The sequence below is a fragment of the Phytophthora sojae genome, assembly GCF_000149755.1.
Source record: "Phytophthora sojae unplaced genomic scaffold PHYSOscaffold_2, whole genome shotgun sequence".
Lineage (NCBI taxonomy): Eukaryota > Oomycota > Peronosporomycetes > Peronosporales > Peronosporaceae > Phytophthora > Phytophthora sojae.
Window position 1 is genome coordinate 9,916,057 of NW_009258116.1, and position 18,344 is coordinate 9,934,400.

At 55.2% G+C, this 18,344-nt stretch overlaps 8 protein-coding genes across 8 annotated transcripts; 2 read left to right on the forward strand and 6 right to left on the reverse strand.

Annotated features, from left to right (window-relative positions):
• Nucleotides 1-907: 907 nt before the first annotated feature.
• PHYSODRAFT_480750 (hypothetical protein) lies at nt 908-2,061 on the reverse strand (the record flags this gene model as incomplete). The annotated part of the gene is made up of 3 exons (XM_009522915.1): nt 908-1,462; nt 1,536-1,677; nt 1,739-2,061. The coding sequence occupies 3 exons, from the start codon at nt 2,059-2,061 to the stop codon at nt 908-910; spliced, it is 1,020 nt and encodes a 339-aa protein (XP_009521210.1).
• A 1,230-nt stretch (nt 2,062-3,291) lies between these two features.
• On the reverse strand, nt 3,292-4,758 carry PHYSODRAFT_487916 (hypothetical protein; the record flags this gene model as incomplete). Its single annotated transcript, XM_009522916.1, has 3 exons — nt 3,292-3,585; nt 3,659-3,976; nt 4,045-4,758. The coding sequence occupies 3 exons, from the start codon at nt 4,756-4,758 to the stop codon at nt 3,292-3,294; spliced, it is 1,326 nt and encodes a 441-aa protein (XP_009521211.1).
• A 472-nt stretch (nt 4,759-5,230) lies between these two features.
• On the reverse strand, nt 5,231-7,562 carry PHYSODRAFT_540480 (hypothetical protein; the record flags this gene model as incomplete). The annotated part of the gene is made up of 12 exons (XM_009522917.1): nt 5,231-5,649; nt 5,719-5,782; nt 5,852-5,940; nt 6,033-6,136; nt 6,217-6,290; nt 6,363-6,500; nt 6,577-6,630; nt 6,697-6,770; nt 6,846-7,027; nt 7,099-7,152; nt 7,228-7,345; nt 7,424-7,562. The coding sequence occupies 12 exons, from the start codon at nt 7,560-7,562 to the stop codon at nt 5,336-5,338; spliced, it is 1,404 nt and encodes a 467-aa protein (XP_009521212.1). The 3' UTR covers nt 5,231-5,335.
• A 555-nt stretch (nt 7,563-8,117) lies between these two features.
• Nucleotides 8,118-9,792, forward strand: PHYSODRAFT_540483 (hypothetical protein). The gene is made up of 8 exons (XM_009522918.1): nt 8,118-8,293; nt 8,374-8,419; nt 8,486-8,567; nt 8,630-8,712; nt 8,783-8,889; nt 8,994-9,081; nt 9,151-9,249; nt 9,477-9,792. Exons 1-8 carry the CDS (start codon nt 8,178-8,180, stop codon nt 9,696-9,698), a joined length of 843 nt encoding a protein of 280 aa, XP_009521213.1. The 5' UTR covers nt 8,118-8,177; the 3' UTR covers nt 9,699-9,792.
• A 143-nt stretch (nt 9,793-9,935) lies between these two features.
• PHYSODRAFT_486105 (OTU ovarian tumor protein-like cysteine protease) lies at nt 9,936-11,047 on the forward strand (the record flags this gene model as incomplete). Its single annotated transcript, XM_009522919.1, has 5 exons — nt 9,936-10,092; nt 10,154-10,194; nt 10,261-10,412; nt 10,482-10,863; nt 10,928-11,047. 5 exons carry the CDS (start codon nt 9,936-9,938, stop codon nt 11,045-11,047), a joined length of 852 nt encoding a protein of 283 aa, XP_009521214.1.
• Nucleotides 11,048-11,312: 265 nt separating this feature from the next.
• Nucleotides 11,313-12,749, reverse strand: PHYSODRAFT_485624 (hypothetical protein; the record flags this gene model as incomplete). Its single annotated transcript, XM_009522920.1, has 1 exon — nt 11,313-12,749. The coding sequence occupies one exon, from the start codon at nt 12,747-12,749 to the stop codon at nt 11,313-11,315; it is 1,437 nt and encodes a 478-aa protein (XP_009521215.1).
• A 250-nt stretch (nt 12,750-12,999) lies between these two features.
• PHYSODRAFT_478682 (hypothetical protein) lies at nt 13,000-14,490 on the reverse strand (the record flags this gene model as incomplete). The annotated part of the gene is made up of 2 exons (XM_009522921.1): nt 13,000-13,617; nt 13,732-14,490. The coding sequence occupies 2 exons, from the start codon at nt 14,488-14,490 to the stop codon at nt 13,000-13,002; spliced, it is 1,377 nt and encodes a 458-aa protein (XP_009521216.1).
• Nucleotides 14,491-16,443: 1,953 nt separating this feature from the next.
• Nucleotides 16,444-17,898, reverse strand: PHYSODRAFT_478121 (hypothetical protein; the record flags this gene model as incomplete). The annotated part of the gene is made up of 1 exon (XM_009522922.1): nt 16,444-17,898. The coding sequence occupies one exon, from the start codon at nt 17,896-17,898 to the stop codon at nt 16,444-16,446; it is 1,455 nt and encodes a 484-aa protein (XP_009521217.1).
• Nucleotides 17,899-18,344: the final 446 nt, after the last annotated feature.

The window sequence follows — 18,344 nt, forward strand, 5'->3', positions numbered from 1 at the left end:
TCGCGATAGCGTTGACGTTGGTGCTTGCGACGGTCACGCCGCAGGCCTGCTCTTTCTCCGCTAGCATCTGCAGCTGCTTAGGTAGCAGGTCGGGAGACCACTCGCTGCTGCGTCGCTTGTAGAGGTTCGCCATGGCCACTTTGCCGAGGTCTCGGAGTTTCACTTTAGCGTGGTTGTGCTCTGCCACGGCTCGGAAATGTTGACCTCGGCGCAAGGCAAACTGGACGTTGGCTAGTTGGTGCGGCAGCAGGGAAATCGTGTCGTCGGCAACCAGAACTGACGCCAGTTGGCTCACAAAGTAGGTGCTCACTGCAGGCGAGACATCCTCTAGAGTCCTGCAAGAATCAAATGTGAACTCAGAAGTTAGTCGGTTTGTAGGATCCATACCGGCGATGTGATGTACGACACTTACTTGAAGTCGTGGATAGTGAGGGAGTACAGTATGCACTTGCTCGTGATAGCAGTAGCGGTCGAGACGGTTCGGTAGAGCTCTTCGGGTTTCGCCATCAAGGCATACTGCTCGAAGACGGAGTTTTCACCGATTATACGGCCAAGGCCAGTCACGGAGTTTAGCAGATCACACTCGCCCTCGACGAGGAAGAATGTCTCGGTGCCTGGACTACCACAACGGCAGACGCTTTCTCCCCGCTGGATGCACACTGGTTTCATGAGAAAGAGCGCGTACGACACAAAACCCTTGAAGGCGTCTTCCATAACAGTAATGAGCGGGATTGCGAACAATGTCTCCACGGCTACAAGTCGGGCCACATCGAAGCGTAGATTCGGGGCCATCTTGTCAAACAACTACAGCACGATAACAGCAACTCAGTTAGCACACCCCACTCACTGATCTACATAGTCACTGGTTGCTAGCGTGCCTTTTGTTCGGGAAAGAGGCTGGTGCACGCTATGTGATGTTGGTAGTGCTGCAATAACGTACGCTCAGAGTTAATTTAAGTGTCGTTGTCAATTGCCGTGCCGCGTGCCCACTTACATTTTTGACATTTGTGCAGAGGCGCTCACTGACAGAAGCGTCACGCAGGTAGTCTTTCATCTCTGTCATCAGCAGCCGGTACTCGCGATCGCTCGGGTCTAGGTTGTGGATGAGCGTCATCACCGACGAGATGATGTAACCAAACACGGTGGCATTCACAACGATGAGGATGATCACCACGACCAGCTCGTACGGTGAGTGGACGCTCGGCTTTACATCGCCATACCCCACTGTGGTAAGAGTGGTGAACGCCCAGTAAAGCGCTGCGATGTAGCGGTCACCAATCGGTACGAGTGAAGAACACTCCAGCTGATGGGGGTCATCCGGGAAAAAGGCATCGTCACACCAAGTATGGTAACCGGCCGTCTCGCTCGCCATCATCACTCCATGAAACATGCACGCGTTCCAATGGCAGATGATCGACATGATCGCCAGCAGCTTAAATAGTCGTTCGGTGGATGGGCTCAACTGTGCAAAACACAAGCCCAGCGAAGTTAGTCCAGTGCGCTGAAGATTAGTCGAATAACTGCGTCTGACGAACCTGAACATGGTCACGGATTCGGCCAAAGACACGACTGAGCTTGATCAAACGCGTAAGCTTCAGCAACCGCGCAACTCGGAAGAGCCTCAACAACTTTGTCGGGAAAAGCCGCACGGTTTGGTTTGATGTGCCCACCGCAGCTCTAAAAAATGCGTAAAACGTTAGCAAACCAAATTTTGGTGCTAAGAGATTGCAATACTTACTGGAAAAGCTCGTCGATAGGCACTGTAGAAATTAGGTCAAGGACGAACCAGCCTTTGGCGTATCGCCAAAAGAGTGCTTTTGGATCGTAGATGAGTCGTCGCTCGTCGTCAAAGTAAGCTGTGCGGAAATTGAGCAGTATATCCACGAGAAAGAACCCGTCGATTATCATCTCCAGCACATACCACCCACCAGTCGCGTCGACATCGTAGCCCAGACGAAATGGCACGACGATGATTGAATACACAATGCCGATGCCAACGAAGAACTGCCAGAACACAATCGCTGGCTCCTGCGGGTGGAACAAGTAGGTCCCTCGCAGCATCACGCGCTCCGACTGGAAGTTGCGCTTGGGCTGTTCATGCGGTGAATCGCGGATCTTGACGATCATGTTATGCAGCTCGTTTTCGTCGGCAGCTCCAGCTAAGGATGCACGCCCTCCAGGCGAACTATCGTCCAGAGTGTGGCCTGCTTGCTCAGCCATCTGCTCAGCTAACTGCTGGAGAGCTAGAGTTTTCTCGTGATGTCGCTGTAAATCCTCTGGTGTCATCGTTGGAGATGGCTTGTTCTCTGCTATGGTGGTCATTTCGGTGGTAGGGGCATAACGTCGTTCAGCTGCTGTACTTGAACTAGAAACATGATCTTGTACAGCTTGATCGTTGCTCATGGCTGTTGACAACGGAAGCTCCTCGTTCTGGACTTGACCGTACCCGGGTTCTTCACTGTGGGTTTCGTTTGAATCTAACGAGTCCAATCTGTCGAACGCCGCTACTTTGGCCCCAAGTTTCGCTTTAGCGGAAGGTGTCGGCGGCAATGCCTCCAACGTCACCTTTCGACCTTGAGCCATCGAAGTATACGGCCTTGTCAATGGATGTACAGCGATTATCGAAGGAGGCTCACTTGATGATTCAGGAGAAGCCAGCCATGCCTGGTTGCCATGCTCTCGCTCGACTGGGGATTGAGGCAAAGCTGCGGGTCCATCGCTCGGTGAAGGGTTGAGAGGTGGCGACACTGCGCTCTCGGTTACGGTATTTTTCTGTTGGTCTCCTTGATCGATGATCTCCTCCTCAATCGTCTGGGGTCTGGAGTGCCCTGTATCAATCGCACTGGGCATGAAGGGTATTATACGCGCTGGTCTGCTGGGGGTAACCTTGCTATTCACCACTGCAGTTTTGGTCATGGTCACTACTGCCGGCATGTCGACGTGTTTGTGGTGAACCGGAGATCGCGGAGGCTTCTGACTCGAGTCGAATATGGAGGGATCTACGCGTCGCCGCATGCTGTTGGAACTGGTCGCAGCACTGTCACGAAAGTGCTTGATAACTTCTGGCCAGCTAATGCCTGGGGTGATGCAGGTGAAACAGTTAGGCATCAACCAATAGATAGATATTGAGCGTGCTAGGCCACCTACTGATTTTCTGGATGGCTTCTCGTGAGAGGAATGTCAGTTCACAGTAAGACTTTGCGACGGCCGAACAAATACGCACGCCATTGCCGTGATCATGGTCATATACTTCCAGCTACGTTAGCGACGATAAGGTTAGTAATTTCTCGCTTAGGACAGAGTTTCTGGATAGCGCGTACAGTACATTACCTCGCCGAAATGGTCGCCAACACCTAATGACGACAGTCGCGTGTCTTCCTTCCCGCGTTTCGCTGTCTTCACGAGTTGAACCTTGCCTTTGATGATAAAAAACACGTGGGCTGCAATTTCGTGCTCAACATAAATGTACTCGTCCTTTAGCATTGCAAACGGACGCATTGCCATGACGATGTCGCTGATCAGGCTCTCGGGGCATTTGACAAAATATTTCACACTTGACACGATCTTGGCATGAACGTGATGAATCTGAGCACAAAGGCAAAAAAACATGATGAGATCGTCTAACCGGCAACATGATAGCGCTCTCTCCAGGACTTACCATTTCGTTCCGTAGTGCGGATGGCAGCCGGTTCAGGATCAGACTCTCGTTAAAAACCGAGCGGTTTTGGTAAAAGTACTCAAAGTGGTGGCGAATTTTGTTGCCAATGTACTTGGGCATCCGGCGCGAGATGATGTATTCCTTGACCACCGTCATGCGCTCATCGTACCGCGCTGCTGCCACATCCAGATTCGTGACGAGAGTTGAAATGGTTCCGATCACATAACCAAAGAAAGACACTCCCACGGCCATCACTGCGATGTTGAGCATCCTCTCATAGTTGTTGTGCCCGACAATGTCGCCGTATCCGATAGTTGTCTACAAAGCATCTCCATTAGTTGACTGGGTCTGCAAAATCAACGAACGAAAGCGGCAAAATCCCTTACCATGGTGACGATGGCCCAATACACCGAACGGACGTATTGGAGAGAATTGGTATCAACAACGTGGCCTGCTGGGTCGTTGGCAAGGACGACAAGCCACGACTCAGTTGAGTCTGCTCTCCCAACTGCGTACCACAGGCAGGCCACCAGATGAGCGATGAAGAGCATCGTCAGTGCCAGCTTGGCTAGCGACACACGACTCTGGTTGGTGTAGACGGCATCCTCGAGATTCGCGAAAACTTTGCCGAGACGGCGGATGCGCGCGAGCTTGAACAGCCGAAGTACCTTAAGTCCACGGAGCAGCTTCGCTGATAACAGAGCAGCGTGAGCGTTGTCCCCCACTCCAAAGAGTTTGGCAATCGACTCGAACGGAAGAGTCGAGCAAAAGTCCACAACGAACCAGCCACGCAGGTACGCCTTCACAATCACTCGGAAGTTGTACGACACCTCGCCAGAGGGCAACTGGAGGCCGGTTACGAAGTTGAGAACGATGTCAACGAAGAAAGCCACATCCATGCTGGTCTCGAGGATGGCGAAGCCTCCTGCAGCTTCCACTTGAAAGCACACTCGGTACGGCACGACCAACGTGGTGTACAGCACAAGGCCCGTGAGTAGGAGGTCCCACATCCTCTTGGCATTCGCCTCAGGGTCGATGAAGTACCGTGGCTTCAGCAGTCGGCGGACAACGCGCCTTCGTCGACCAATGTATAACGGCATACTCCTCCTGAGCGCAAGCCACAGCGCATGTCCACTTCTAGGGGGGTTGGCCATTCGGTGGCGATGATGTCGGAACCCTGTCATCTTGGTCTACCAACTCTCTCCAGCACCCTCCGGCATAAGACTTCTCTTTGCGTAGTGAGCGCACGATACACGGCCGCGGAACCCAGGAAAGACTGCGGTGGACTCGGAACAGACAGCTGGATGGTTAATTCCGCAACATTGACGACGGGCGGCGCCAGTGAGAGGAACTCGGGGAAGATGCAGTCGAGACGACGATAACGAGGCCCAGCTAGCCGCGCAGGAAGCAACAAGTCAGAGCAGTAACTGCTGGCAAACTTGGTCTTCCGCTGGTGCCTGCTCGCTTCCAGTATAAATAACACTCACCTGGCGCTCATTTGGTGCGGGGTTCGCCGGCGCAGTCTCATTGCAAGTGAGCACATGCTGAGCCAACAGAGAAAAGAGAGTAGCAGAGAGGAATGGATCTATTGATTCACCAAAACCGAGCTGGCGAAAGCGCATCATCTGCTTGACGAGACTTCGTTCGACTGACGAGACTCCTCGGTCGGGCGCCGTCTTACTGCGTCTTCTTCTCACCAGACGCAGAGCGACGCTGCGGGAAGAGGTTGAAGAAGACCAGCAGGCCAATGCTCACGACGTGCGGGAGGAAGTACCAGGCGCTCCAAATGGCGAGGCAGCGGCGCACGTCCATGATCTCGAATGCAACGCCGGCGTACTGCATCGCCACCCAGGTAAAGAACATGCCCGTGATGTCGTAGAAGAACGCGAGCGGGCTGGAAGTACCGTTGAAGTACGAAAGGAAAATGGCGTGCGGGTGCGCCTTGCGGTCTTCCGTGTAGTGGAAGTACGGCCTCAAGCGACGGCGAAGATCTACATCAATGAAATAGTGACGCGTCAGTTTACCTCGGATGTATGCACTACTGCAGTCGATGTACTTACGCTTTCCAACTTCGATGTAGATGCCTCCCAACAGGAAGAACAGGTAGTAACCCGGGGACAGACCCTAGAGCAAAAACGTTATGTTAGTCGGCGATCATTTGACTTGATGATGCAAAACCCCACTGCCACTTACATGCCACAGAGCACTAACGAAGAAAGAGGCCATGGTCGACAGCAAGCCCGACTTGCCCGACTTGGACAATCCCACACGCTGGTAAATGTCTGCAGGAAAAAAAGTATGACGAGTTGTCACGTTAGTATACGATAAGATAGATACCACCAGCAGCGTGAGAGAAAAAAAACTTGTGTCGTACAGGTGTTGATCCAACGAGCGACTCCCCTGTTCCAGTTGTTAATAGCCACGCGGAAGTTGGTAGGAAGCTCCACGCAGAGAAGGTCATTGTTCGTGATGCCATCCCTACGAGTTTTGAATGGGTGAACGTTAATAAATCTATGCACTAAATGAGACAGCAACACCTGCAGCGAGCGAGTACGTACCACTTGCCAGTAGACTGCACATAGCCAACGCCGGCAGCAGCGCTCGCCGCCTCGGCCAACGACCACGCAAGGTACTGTCAAACACCACAGGCAATGTCAGCAATTAAACTGCTAGTACAGTATACAACAGTACAGGTATCACTTACGAAGCGGAAACGGAACAGCACCACAGGAATGCACATGCGGAGGCAGCGAACTGCCCACGAGGACTTCGGATAAAAGTCAGGCGAGTCGATCTCTTCAACCGGAAATTGCAGCGACGCGAAGAATCCGGCAGCCGAAATCTAGAGTTGAAAACCGAGCATTTGGTATGGTAAGAAGCATATTTTTTTAAATTGACGAGCATGCCAAGATACGTACCACAATCACGAACAGGTTACGGACGTGGACCAGGAATGGGGCGACGCGGATATCCTGGTGAACAGGTATACCCGTTAGAACAGTATAGCATTGCAATCAACAAAACATGTCGCCTTGTACCTTCATCCAAAAGATGTAGTCCTTGTACTCAAACGCGGGGCCAGCGAGGTACGTGGGGAAGAAGAAAATGAAGCCTGCAATAGAAGCATCATCACCAGCATTAAGTCGCAAGCTACTACAACAGCAACAAGCCATGCATCACCACCCACCGAAGTACGGGATCAACGCCGGGATCTCCTGCAGCTCGTTCTTGAGCATCGTCGGCGTCTTCTTCTCCTTGGGCAGGCCGCCATCGCTGTAGTTGATAGCGACGCTGCTGAGCTTCAGCGTCAGAATCATCTGCGCCGAGTCCCACACAAGGTCGGGGCTGTGGAATTCACGGTAGTAGTGACTGCAACCACAAACGATCCATCCATCAGTACCCACGCAGCTCAATGAGTCACTGCGACCAGCATCACTTACACTCCCACGAGGTACGCCAGCAGCAACGGCAGCACAATGCGACCCACCAGCTTCCTGCACCACAAAAACGCCAAAAGCATCAACACACTACTCTATAGATTATGCCATTTCTAGTAAACTGTGCCGTACCTCGGGGCCACCATCATGAGCAGATACACCGCCGCAGCCGTGCCAACGGTGTGCAGCACGGCCGTATCGAACACAAAGGCGCCGGCGAACAGTCCCGCCGCCACATTGAACAAGTGGCCTAGCAGAGCCAGCAGTAGTAAAAGTACTAACATCAGTATCAATGCTGCAAGTGTACCATTCATCTATTCGTTCGTACGGGACGTCTCGCCGCGCGTGAGGTGGATGAGCGGCGCCACGAGGCTGCAGCCAGCCAGCGCCACCATGAGGCGGAAGCCATTGACGGGGAAGTTCTCGCTCTGGGCGATGCCGTCCACGGGGCCGCGCAGAAACTCCATGCTCTGCTCTGCTGCGCGCCAGCTGTACACGATCCAAGCTTCGGCCAGTCTGCGAATGCGCCGAATGACACGCATGACTGCGCAGGTGACATCATGGCCACAGGTTCTATGTTCGACGGCCTGCGCCCATTGGCTGAAACTTGTGCGATGGATACATTTGGTGTGAAGGTACACAAGTGCAACTGCAACAAGCGGCAGCAACTTCCTGCTTCAGCTTGTTAGCATTGAGCTCAGCCCGAAACCAAGCGGATAATACGAAATGACGGATACACTTAGAGCTGCTGGAATGCTGCTGAACGCGTAGGAGGTGCGAGACTACTGGTTGTGTAGCTGCCGATCGAACGATGCAGTGGCAAAGGCAGGAGGATTTCGCACAACGTACGAAAAGTTGACGATCTTCTTGAAGAGAAGCAGCGGGCACACTCTTGACACTAACTCAATGGAGTTGACGTCTTCATGCTAAGCAAGTGCTTCAAAATGTCAGTTCACACTGGGGGGTCTTTGCTCGCAGGCACAGCGGGGACGATCCGGCGCTCGAATTCAGCCAATCGTCGTGCGGTTGTGCTGAGCCTGAACACTTTGGCTCAGTTCGACTAAAGGAGCGTTGGAGTGATCATGTTTGCACGGGCGATTCGGAGCCACGCGAAGCTGGGGGCAGCGGCGCTGCTGGGCGCCCCCATACTGCTCTCGCAGCAACAGGCGCGCGCGGAGCAGCGCGTGTACGCGAGCGGGTACGCAGTCGCAGAAGCGTTTTGGATTCCGGCGAGATATCTCGATTTCTGAGATTTGCGGGTGGGATATCTGTCTAAAGTGAAGCGCTGGGGCGAGGAGTGCGTCTCGAGCTGTGGAAAGCCCAGGTTCGTTGTGAAGATACTGCATTGAGGGCTCTTGAGGGTGGGGGCTGACGGGGGTGCCCATTGCAGCACGAGAACGTGGTCGTCCTCGACCTGGAGAGCGAGCTGATTCAGCTCGGGATGACGCGCATCCGTGACTACGAGAATGCCGGTAAGTGCATTAAATACTGTTGGTGGGGGTGGTTTTGGTGGCTGATTGTTGTCTGTGAGTAGGAGCAAAGTTCACGCATGATGCAAACGGCGTGCTGCGCTCGACGCTGGATTTGGCGCTGACAGAGCTCCCGAACGACGAGGAGGTTTGTAGCGGGGAACCTTTGTGACCGGTAGTTCGCCATGATAATGGTAGAAGTGGTTGGCTTCGTGTAGGCTGTTGTCACAACCCCGCGTGGATACAAAGTCGAGGGCCTCGTGTTTGAGGATGATGTGAAGGTGTGCGGTATTAGTATCGCCGCGAAGCCGGAAGCCCAGAAGGGGTGAGTCCAAATAGCGGCTTGGCTTGTAGATCCTGTATCCGCTGTGCATGATAGCAACCATCATTCTTCTTACCGTTTGTACTGTTGACTGTGTCACCTCGCAGCCTATCGCAAGTTCTCCGCACATCGCTGCCGTATGACTCCAAGTACGGCGAGGTCCTGGTACAGCAGCTTCCGAAGGGTGGAAACAAGGTGCTTTCGCTCCCCGTTTACTTTATTTGCTTAGGTCTTGTGCTGACAATCTTTGTATTTACTACACAGATCACGAAGGCAACTCTTCCGGACGATATCGATGGCCACGAAATCCTGCTTTTGTTGCCTGAGCTTGCTTCGGTGTCCCAAGTGGACAAAATCATCCACGTACGAATGCCGTTCTGAGCATGATCTCTGCTATTTGCTCCAACACTGACTCCGTGCATTGTATTCGTAGCTCCTGATGCAGCAAGGTGCAGAGGAAGAAAAGATCACCGTCGTGACTCTTGTGACGTGCCCCGAGGCTGCCGACGGCTTCTGCAAGGTTTGCCTTGGTGTTGCTAATTGTCATCGCCTCAAATCCAGTTAGCTGACGTTGTGCATTTTTCGGCTAGGCATTCGGCGACGCTCGCCTGGTGACTGCTTCTTTCGACTCAAGGCTCAACAATGACGGACACATTGTGCCAGGTATCGGCGCCTTCGAAGAGCGCTACCTCGGTGCCCCCAGCGCTGTCATGGAGCTAGCGGACGACCCCGCCGAGGACGCAGGCGACGATGAGAACGGTTTGAAGGCCAAAATCACTCAAAAGCTTTCATCGTGGTTCAAGAAGGACTGATCATCGCGTCAGCACTACATACACAACCCTCTCTACCCGGTGAGGAGATCAGTAAAGGTGAAATACAGGCTGCACGTTGGCATGCACCTGTTCAACAAGTCCTGACTACAAAATATTGACTACCGGGTCGTCAATAATAAACACTACGTAAACATGGATACGTAGTAAGTGTCCCAGGAAGCCAACACACGCAAGCGTTTCGCTTGGCATAACGGAAATCGCGGACGCGTAGCCAAGATGCCGATGAACTTTAAGGTGACGTTCGCCAATGGCACGTCCATGAAGCTCATGGGTCTGCCGGACGACATCACGCTGGACGGACTGCGCGCTCAACTGTTCGAGAAGACGTCCATCCCGCCGCAAGATCAGCATGGCAAGGACACCAACACTCCGAGTGTATCATTCCTTCATCGACGGTATCACTAACCAACTTGTCGATTTGTGCTTCTCTACAGTGATGACGGGTTATCCCCCGAAGATGATCGAGGGATCTGGAGTACGTGGCAACCATAACTTGCTATTGCATCCCACTGGTACACTTTATCTGACTTGTACTTCGCAGGACAGCACGTTGTCGTCGTTGGGGGTCCGCACGGGCTCGGTGCTAGTGCTCAAGGAGGCGCCGGACACTGGCGGCGCTCAAGCCAAGTCGACGACTGTGTTCATGCGACGTGTGATGCCGGCGGACAACAGTTGTCTGTTCCATTCCATCGGGTACGTGTATGTGCGAGGATTTACTTTGCTGAAGACGCTGTGCCTGAACAAGCCTTTTTTGGTGTTTAGATACGCTCTTGGTAAGGGGAGGGAAGGCAACGGCCCCGCGATGCGCCAGCTGATCAGGGATACGATCCTTGCTGACCCGGAGAAGTACTCGGAGGTGTTTCTGGGGCGCCCGGTGTACGAGTACTGCGCGTGGATCATGGACGACAAGTCCTGGGGCGGCGAGATTGAGCTCTCTATTCTGTCCACCTACTTTAAGGTGGAGATGGTCGTCTTCGATGTAACGAGTATGAGCCGATTGTGCTACGGCGAGGACCAGGGCTTCACGCAGCGCATGTTCCTGCTCTACGACGGCATTCACTACGACCTGGTCATCGAGGCGCCATCCGCCACCGCCTCGGAGAGCCAGGATGTGACCCTCTTCGTGATCAATGATTTCTCCAAGGTGCGGTCTGATTGTTGCATGAAAAAGTATTTCGAATACGCTGCTTACGTTTCTCGATGTGCAGGTCGAACGCGCTAGCGAGGTCGCGGTGGAAGCTCATCAGAAACACGAATTCACCGACGTCAGCCGCTTCAGTATTATGTGCTTGGTGTGCAGGAGTACCTTTGTTGGACAGGTGCGATAAGGGGTTGCGCCAAAGTTTGTGTCGTGGAATTTGCTGATGCGTATATGTGTTGTTTTGCTGTTGTTCGCACAGAAAGAAGCACTTGCTCATTCCGAGGCTACCGGTCACCAGCAGTTTGGAGAGATCAAACCTTCATCTACGCGCTGATTTAGACGTGAATTCGGCAAATGCACTACTTCCATTTTGAACTCGATGAACGAGCTGATTAGAATGCTAAACGAGATGAAACAGAAAGAAGAAGAAAAGAGTTTTGCCCTTGCAAGCCTCACTTGTCCGGGAAATCCACCTTGTCCGAGCCCAAGGGTGATCTAGGATCGTTGGGAGCTGATAGCAGCTGAATTGCGGCTTCCGCATCACTCAGCGTCTGCAACTTTGTCTTGTGGACCAGTTTGCTGTACCACCACAGCATCACAATACTGAGAGAGCAGAGCAGAATGTCGATCCAAAATACAGGAGTCAGCGTCGGAATAGCTGCTGGCAGCAAAGGCAAAATGATGCGCGAGATCGAGGCGGCAGACCCAAGCAAGCCCATGAGCGTGCCTTGAGGGCGTCCACCCAGTAGCTTCGAAAAGGCTGCAACCACCACTGCAGTTGTGATGGGGCAGCCCACACTCCACACCAGGAACTCCGCGACTGCGAGCTGTGGAAACGACAAGTCCACCGGCACCATCACCAAAATCACGTTACCTGCCAGCAACATGACGAATCCAAGCTGCACCCAGCTCACATCAGACAGACTGAGTCGGAAGTACTCGATCGAGAAGTACGACAGCAGCCCCAGTAGTCCGAGATAAAACTGGAAGTTGGATGCATCGACCACAGCACTCACACTCTCGGGATCACTGCCCGTCACCTGGAGGAACAACGGGATATTCACCGTCTCAAAGACCGACAAGATGCCGCGCGCGTTGAAGTTGAGGAAGATAAACACCACCGCGCCGATGTTCACAATGCGTTCCGGCATCGTCGTGATATTGCTCAAGGTTCTGCTCGACCCCGCTTCTTGAAGTGACTCCCGCGGTCCATCTCGAGTCTCGATTGATCCGTCGTACAATGTCAACATGCCCACAATGGTCAGCACATCGAAGATTATCAGGATCAACCCCGGCGATGTGAACTTGTTGAAGTGGATGCCCAAGACATACACGTCCGTGTTGGCTACCAGACTGCCCAAACCAGGCGTCAACGCGTAGCCGAAGAACACCACAGTGGCCAGCATCGTCAGGTATGTGAGTCGCTGGTTGATGGTCGTGATCGACGCCACGTCGGCGCGGCACACGCTGCGGTTGCCGGCCCCGAAGCCGACGATGAACCGACTTGCAGCCAGCGCCGTCAAGCTTCCGGTCACGTGCTGGTCGGCAAAGACGTAGATGAGGTTGCCCACAAGGCAGATGGCCGACGACCACAGGTACACCGAGCGGAACGAGTAGTGGTCGCACATCCAGCCGAAGACCGTGGACGAGATGAGTCTCCCCACCGAGAAGAGCGACGTGAGCATGCCCATGAAGGCTAGGTCTCCGCCCAGCGACTTGGTGTAGAGGAAGAGCGTGGCCAGCACGACGCCGCGCGAGGACTCGGCCGCGAACTCGACGAAGTTGATCATGGCCATGTTGATGTACCATTGCGACAGGCGGCGAGGCGGAGCAGCCTTGGCCTCGAGAGTGCCGTAGCCCGAGCCGGTAGCGAGCGGAGGTCGCGCCATCGGATCCGGAAGTGGGCGAAGAGGCGTAAGGGATTCAGGTGGGTCGTTGAAATTACCGGTGGTAAGTTACCGGCGGTGCGTGTATCGCTGTTTTACGAACACAAGTTTCGACTAGAGAAAGCTCACAATGACAATAATGCAGGCTCGTTCATGTATTATCAAGATGCTAGGTTATTATACGAGTACAGTTTGCTTCAGGTGAGCGAGCGACTCACACGAGTGCAGCAGAGAACGATGGACAACCGATCCATTAGTCGTTCTCCGGGAAGTCCGCTTTGTCCGATCCGAGCGGGGAACGAAGGTCATTTGGTGGAGACACCGCCCGGTACGCATTCTCTACGTCCGCCAGCATCGCCATCTTGGTCCAGTGCACGAGACCAGTGTACCACCAGAGCAGCACGATGCTGCTGGCGCACAGCACGATGTTGATCCAGAACACTGGCTCCAGCGTCGACACCACTGCGGGGAGCAGCGGCAGCACGCTGCGGGAGATGCACGCCGTCGAGCCGAGCAGACCCATGAGCGTTCCCTGCGGGCGTCCGCCCAGCAGCTTCGAGAACGCCGCCAGCACTACCGTGGTCGAGATGGGGCACCCCACACTCCACACCAGGAACTCAGCCAGCGACAACTGCGTGAGCGTCAGACTCTCCGGAGCCTGAGCCAGCAACACGTTGCCCGCCAACACCATCGCGAAACCGAGGTGCACCCAGTTCTCATCGCGAATCTTGTGACGGAATAGCTCGATCGACAAGTACGAGAGCAGACCCAGCAGACCCAAGTAGAACTGGAAGTTGGAGGCGTCCACGACGGCGCTCACGCTCTCGGGGTCGCTGTCAGTTGCAGCGATGAACAGCGGCACGTTTACGGTCTCGAACACCGACAGGATGCCGCGCGCGTTGAAATTCAAGAAGATGAAGACGCCGACGCCGATGTGGACGATCCGGTCGGGCATCAGCGTCGGGTTGTTCAGCGTGTTGCTGACCGGGCCTCCCTCGGTCTCCTCTTCCTCCGGTCCGTCATTGACCGTCACGCTGTCGTCGTACACAGTGAGGATGCCGAAGATCGTCAACACGTTCAGCACGACCAGGATCATGCCGGGCGACGTGAACTTGTTGAAGTGCACGCCGCAGAAGAGCAGGTCCGTATTGGCCACGAGGCTGCCGAGACCCGGCGTCAGCGCGTAACCCAGGAACACGACGGCGACCAGTATCGTCAAATACGGCAGGCGCTGGTTGATCGTCGTGATCGACGCGACGTCAGCACGGCACACGCTGCGGTTGCCGCCGCCGAAGCCCACAATGAAGCGACTGGCCGCCAAAGCCGTCAAACTTCCGGCCATGTGCTCGTCGGCGATCAGGTAAATGACGTTGCCCACGAGGCAAATGAACGTCGAGATGAGGTAGACCGAGCGGAACGAGTAGCGGTCGCACATCCAGCCGAACGCGGTGGACGACAGGAGCCGACCAACCGAGAAGAGCGCGTTGATGAAGCCCATGAAGGCCAGATCGCCGCCCAGCGACGACGTGTACAGGAAGAGCGTAGGCAGCACGATGCCGCGTGACGACTCGGTCGCGAACTCCAAGAAGTTGATCATGAACATGTTGGTGTACCATTGCGATAGCCGGCGCTGCGGCGGTGACTGGGAGGTCTTGAGGAGCGGCGCGGACTCTTGGTATTTGTTAGCGCTGGTCGTGCCGTAGAACGTCCCTCCACCGTTCACTGACAGAGCTTGGTTCACCATGTTGAGAGCTGGTGGTGGGGTGGGGTGGCGATCGGGGGGCTGTTGGTTGGGTGCCGGCTGAGCAGAATCGGAAATGACCTCTTGCGCTCTGTGGATCGATCGGCGATCCGTGAGGCCCGGACAAAGTACGCCTACGGCATTCGGCCCGAGAGCTCAGGCCACCGGGAGGAGAGTGGCGGCTTCGGAGGTGTGGGGAGGCGGATTAGGTGCATTCAACGTCGTGTTGGGGGGGGTATCTCGAGCCTGCTGTCCGATCTTTGAGGGGGATCGCGCCTGCGGACTAGGCGACGGAACCCTTTTCGATGTCGATAGCCTCGTGCACTTCACGCCTCGCACTTCACACCGGCGTGTAAGACGGAGCCGGGTGTCGCGGCAGAGCGATCTAGTTGGTGAAATTTGCCAGCAGGAGCTCTGTGCTACAAATTCGGCGCCTCCATTGGCCGCAGCCAACACAAAACTCGGTTTATGCTTTCATGGTTTAGGCCACGACGACCAAATGTCCTGAGCGATCCGAGAAACACATGGAGGTTGGCTGGTGCAGTGTGCAAATCTGCAGCACCGATGGCATTTCCTGATGGTGGTTTTGGCTGCACTCAACTTGAGTCTCAAGGGGTTCGATGATTGAAGAGAGGCTTGGTTCTTCCCCCGGCACTTCCAAGGGAGGAGTTCCCGTGCAGCTCACGTCGAGGATGTCGCCTCGCCGCTGGTGGTTGAAACTGCAGAGGGCAGAGGTGCTGGTTGAGCTCTAGTCCACCAGTCCAGCGGTGCAGCCAAGCCTTTTTGATCGCCACGACTGTAGCCCGACACGGTCCCATGCGCCACGTTACATGTAGCTCACCGCAACGCGTCTTCTGTTACTGCCGTTAGATCAACCTTTGAGCACGGGGTTGTGCCGATGCAGCGCACCCGCAAACCTGGGGAGGGAAGACATGTCTGCAAACCGATGCTCCTCTGTCGGCTGTCGCCTTTCGCACGGCGGGGTGAGTGTCCGACAATCTATGATTCCGGCTGAGTATCTCCTCGGATAGGATACAGCTGATACCACTCGCCCAGAGCAATGAGTTAGCACTTCACGCCGCCGTAGGAGCCCACGCCTCATCCAAGCGCTAAGGCCTCAAACAGCGACCAAACATGTTAAATACAATGTATACTCAGAGCAGTGCAGGGGCGCTCTTGCTTTGGCGTCAAATGCCAAGAGGTTTGTTTAGCAACTTCAGGAATCGAGCGTAGAAACTTCGGGGTCGGACCCCAATTGGGGATGGTAGCAATTGGAGATGGTAGCAACGCTGAGAGGGGCAAGCTTATTCAGTTTGTAACAATGACTGGCAATTCTTCAGGACCTCAAGCAGAAGCCCGAGACTCATCCATTTCAACAGGAAGTCCTCAAACACGGCGAATCTCGTGACGCGCTGCGGGTCGAGCGCCATCTGCTGTAGGCAAAGCGTTGTGAAAAAATTGCGCGGCAGAAACAAAAATTGCAGACGAGCGGAGACCATGAGAGGGAGCCAATGCCTACTCATACGGTTTGCTCGCTCGTACAAGTTGTGCTGGCACTACTCCGTCGAGATTCGACTCGAGCCCGTGGGGTTTAAACCGGCTGAGGAAGTGTTTTCTTCGTTGCTGGGGAGAGAGAGCCAAATGAACGAACGCAGCTTGAATACGCAGCCTGGCATGCACGACATCCTATGCTCATGTTCCGGCGCAATGGATCGCGATGGGTGCTTTGCAGGCAACTTCAACTTTGAAGATCTGCGATCTCAGCTCACCACACCATGCGAATCCAAGCCGAAAGTACAGTATGTCGTATGCGTAGGTAGGGTAGACGCTAAGTGCTCAGAGATTCGTAAATCTTGCTGTAAAACAGCGCCATGACGATTGACTACCATACTATCAAAGAAATGGAAAACTATTCATGCCACTCACTACGCCGGCTTCAGTTCTTGCCAGGCGCGTTTACTTGTCCGGGAAGTCGGCCTTGTCCGATCCTAGCGGCGACCGTGGGTCGTTCGGCGGAGACACAATTCGGAAGGCGTTTTCGACGTCGGCCAGCATCGCCATCTTCGTCTTGCGCACTCGTCGGCTGTACCACCACAGCGACGCAATGCTCAGCGCACACAGCACGATGTTGATCCAGAACACTGGGGTCAGCGTCGGAATGGCGGCAGGAAGCAGCGGCAGCACGATGCGAGACACCGAGGCAGCAGAGCCCAGCAGCCCCATGAGCGTGCCCTGTGGACGACCGCCAAGCAGCTTCGAGAAAGCGGCTAGCACCACCGCAGTCGTGATCGGGCAGCCCACACTCCAGACGAGGAACTCAGCAACCGCGAGCTGTGGGAACGACAACGCGCTCGGCGCCACAACCAGCAGCACGTTGCCCGCCAGCAGCACGACGAATCCGAGCTGCACCCAGGTGACATCCCTCAGACTGTGTCTGAAGTACTCGATCGAGAAGTAAGACAGCAGCCCCAGTAGTCCGAGATAAAACTGGAAGTTGGACGCGTCCACCACGGCGCTCACGCTCTCCGGGTCGCTGCCGGTAGCCTCGATGAACAGCGGGATGTTCACAGTCTCAAACACTGACAAGATGCCGCGCGCGTTAAAGTTGAGGAAGATGAACACCGCAGCACCGATGTTCACGATGCGCTCGGGCATTGTCGTCGGGTCACTCAGCGTGTTGTTGACACCCGCCGTTCTCGGAGACTCGATCGGTCCGTCCTGCACGCCTACCGACTCGTCGTAGATGGTCAACATGCCAATGATCGTCAGCAAGTTGAACAGCACGAGGATCATGCCAGGCGACGTGAACTTGTTGAAGTGGACACCCAGCAAGTACGAGTCCGTGTTGGCTACCAGACTGCCCAAACCAGGCGTCAACGCGTAGCCGAAGAACACCACAGTGGCCAGCATCGTCAGGTATGTGAGTCGCTGGTTGATGGTCGTGATCGACGCCACGTCGGCGCGGCACACGCTGCGGTTGCCGGCCCCGAAGCCGACGATGAACCGACTTGCAGCCAGCGCCGTCAAGCTTCCGGTCACGTGCTGGTCGGCAAAGACGTAGATGAGGTTGCCCACAAGGCAGATGGCCGACGACCACAGGTACACCGAGCGGAACGAGTAGTGGTCGCACATCCAGCCGAAGACCGTGGACGAGATGAGTCTCCCCACCGAGAAGAGCGACGTGAGCATGCCCATGAAGGCTAGGTCTCCGCCTAGCGACTTGGTGTAGAGGAAGAGCGTGGCCAGCACGACGCCGCGCGAAGACTCGGCCGCGAACTCGACGAAGTTGATCATGGCCATGTTGATGTACCATTGCGACAGGCGGCGGCGCGGACTCGCCTCGAAGTTCTGGGGCTTCGGCAGCTCGGCCGTGCCGTATGTGGCGCCAGCGTTGACAGACAGCGCGGTCATCGTCGGGAGGGCGAGTGCGCGCGGGTTTTGCTTCTGGCCGGGGAGAATGCGGAATGAGAGCTCGTGGCGGATCGGCGGAGGCGGCCGGGGCGGGGCGACGTCCACAGGCGACAGCTCAGCCGGCCTCAGTTGAAGGACCTCCTTGCCTGCGAGCGTGGCATTTCGTCGCACAAAAAGGACGCGGTCAAGGCATTGCCCTTTGCTGTGCTGATACCGAGATCTGCTGGCGTGTCGAGGGCGATTGTCGCGCTGAGACCGTGGCTTTGGAGACCGAGCCGCCCATAAGATCTGGCGGGGCGGCAAGGTGTAATAGCTCGCGCGTGGCGGCCATGTTGCTCGAGTCGAATCTCCGGGTTCCAGCTGGCGCCGACGCGGCGCGCGTGGGCGTTTCGATGCATGCACCAGATGATCGAGCACGAGGGACGAGGGTCTTGCAACAACGCATC

Bases quoted from the DNA above. Each gene is read 5' to 3' on its own strand.
- PHYSODRAFT_540483 (XM_009522918.1), top strand. From the start codon at position 8,178: ATGTTTGCACGGGCGATTCGGAGCCACGCGAAGCTGGGGGCAGCGGCG. The intron at 8,294-8,373 runs GTACGCAGTCGC...ATCTGTCTAAAG, and splicing joins CAGCGCGTGTACGCGAGCGG to TGAAGCGCTGGGGCGAGGAG. The intron at 8,713-8,782 runs GTTTGTAGCGGG...GGCTTCGTGTAG, and splicing joins AGCTCCCGAACGACGAGGAG to GCTGTTGTCACAACCCCGCG.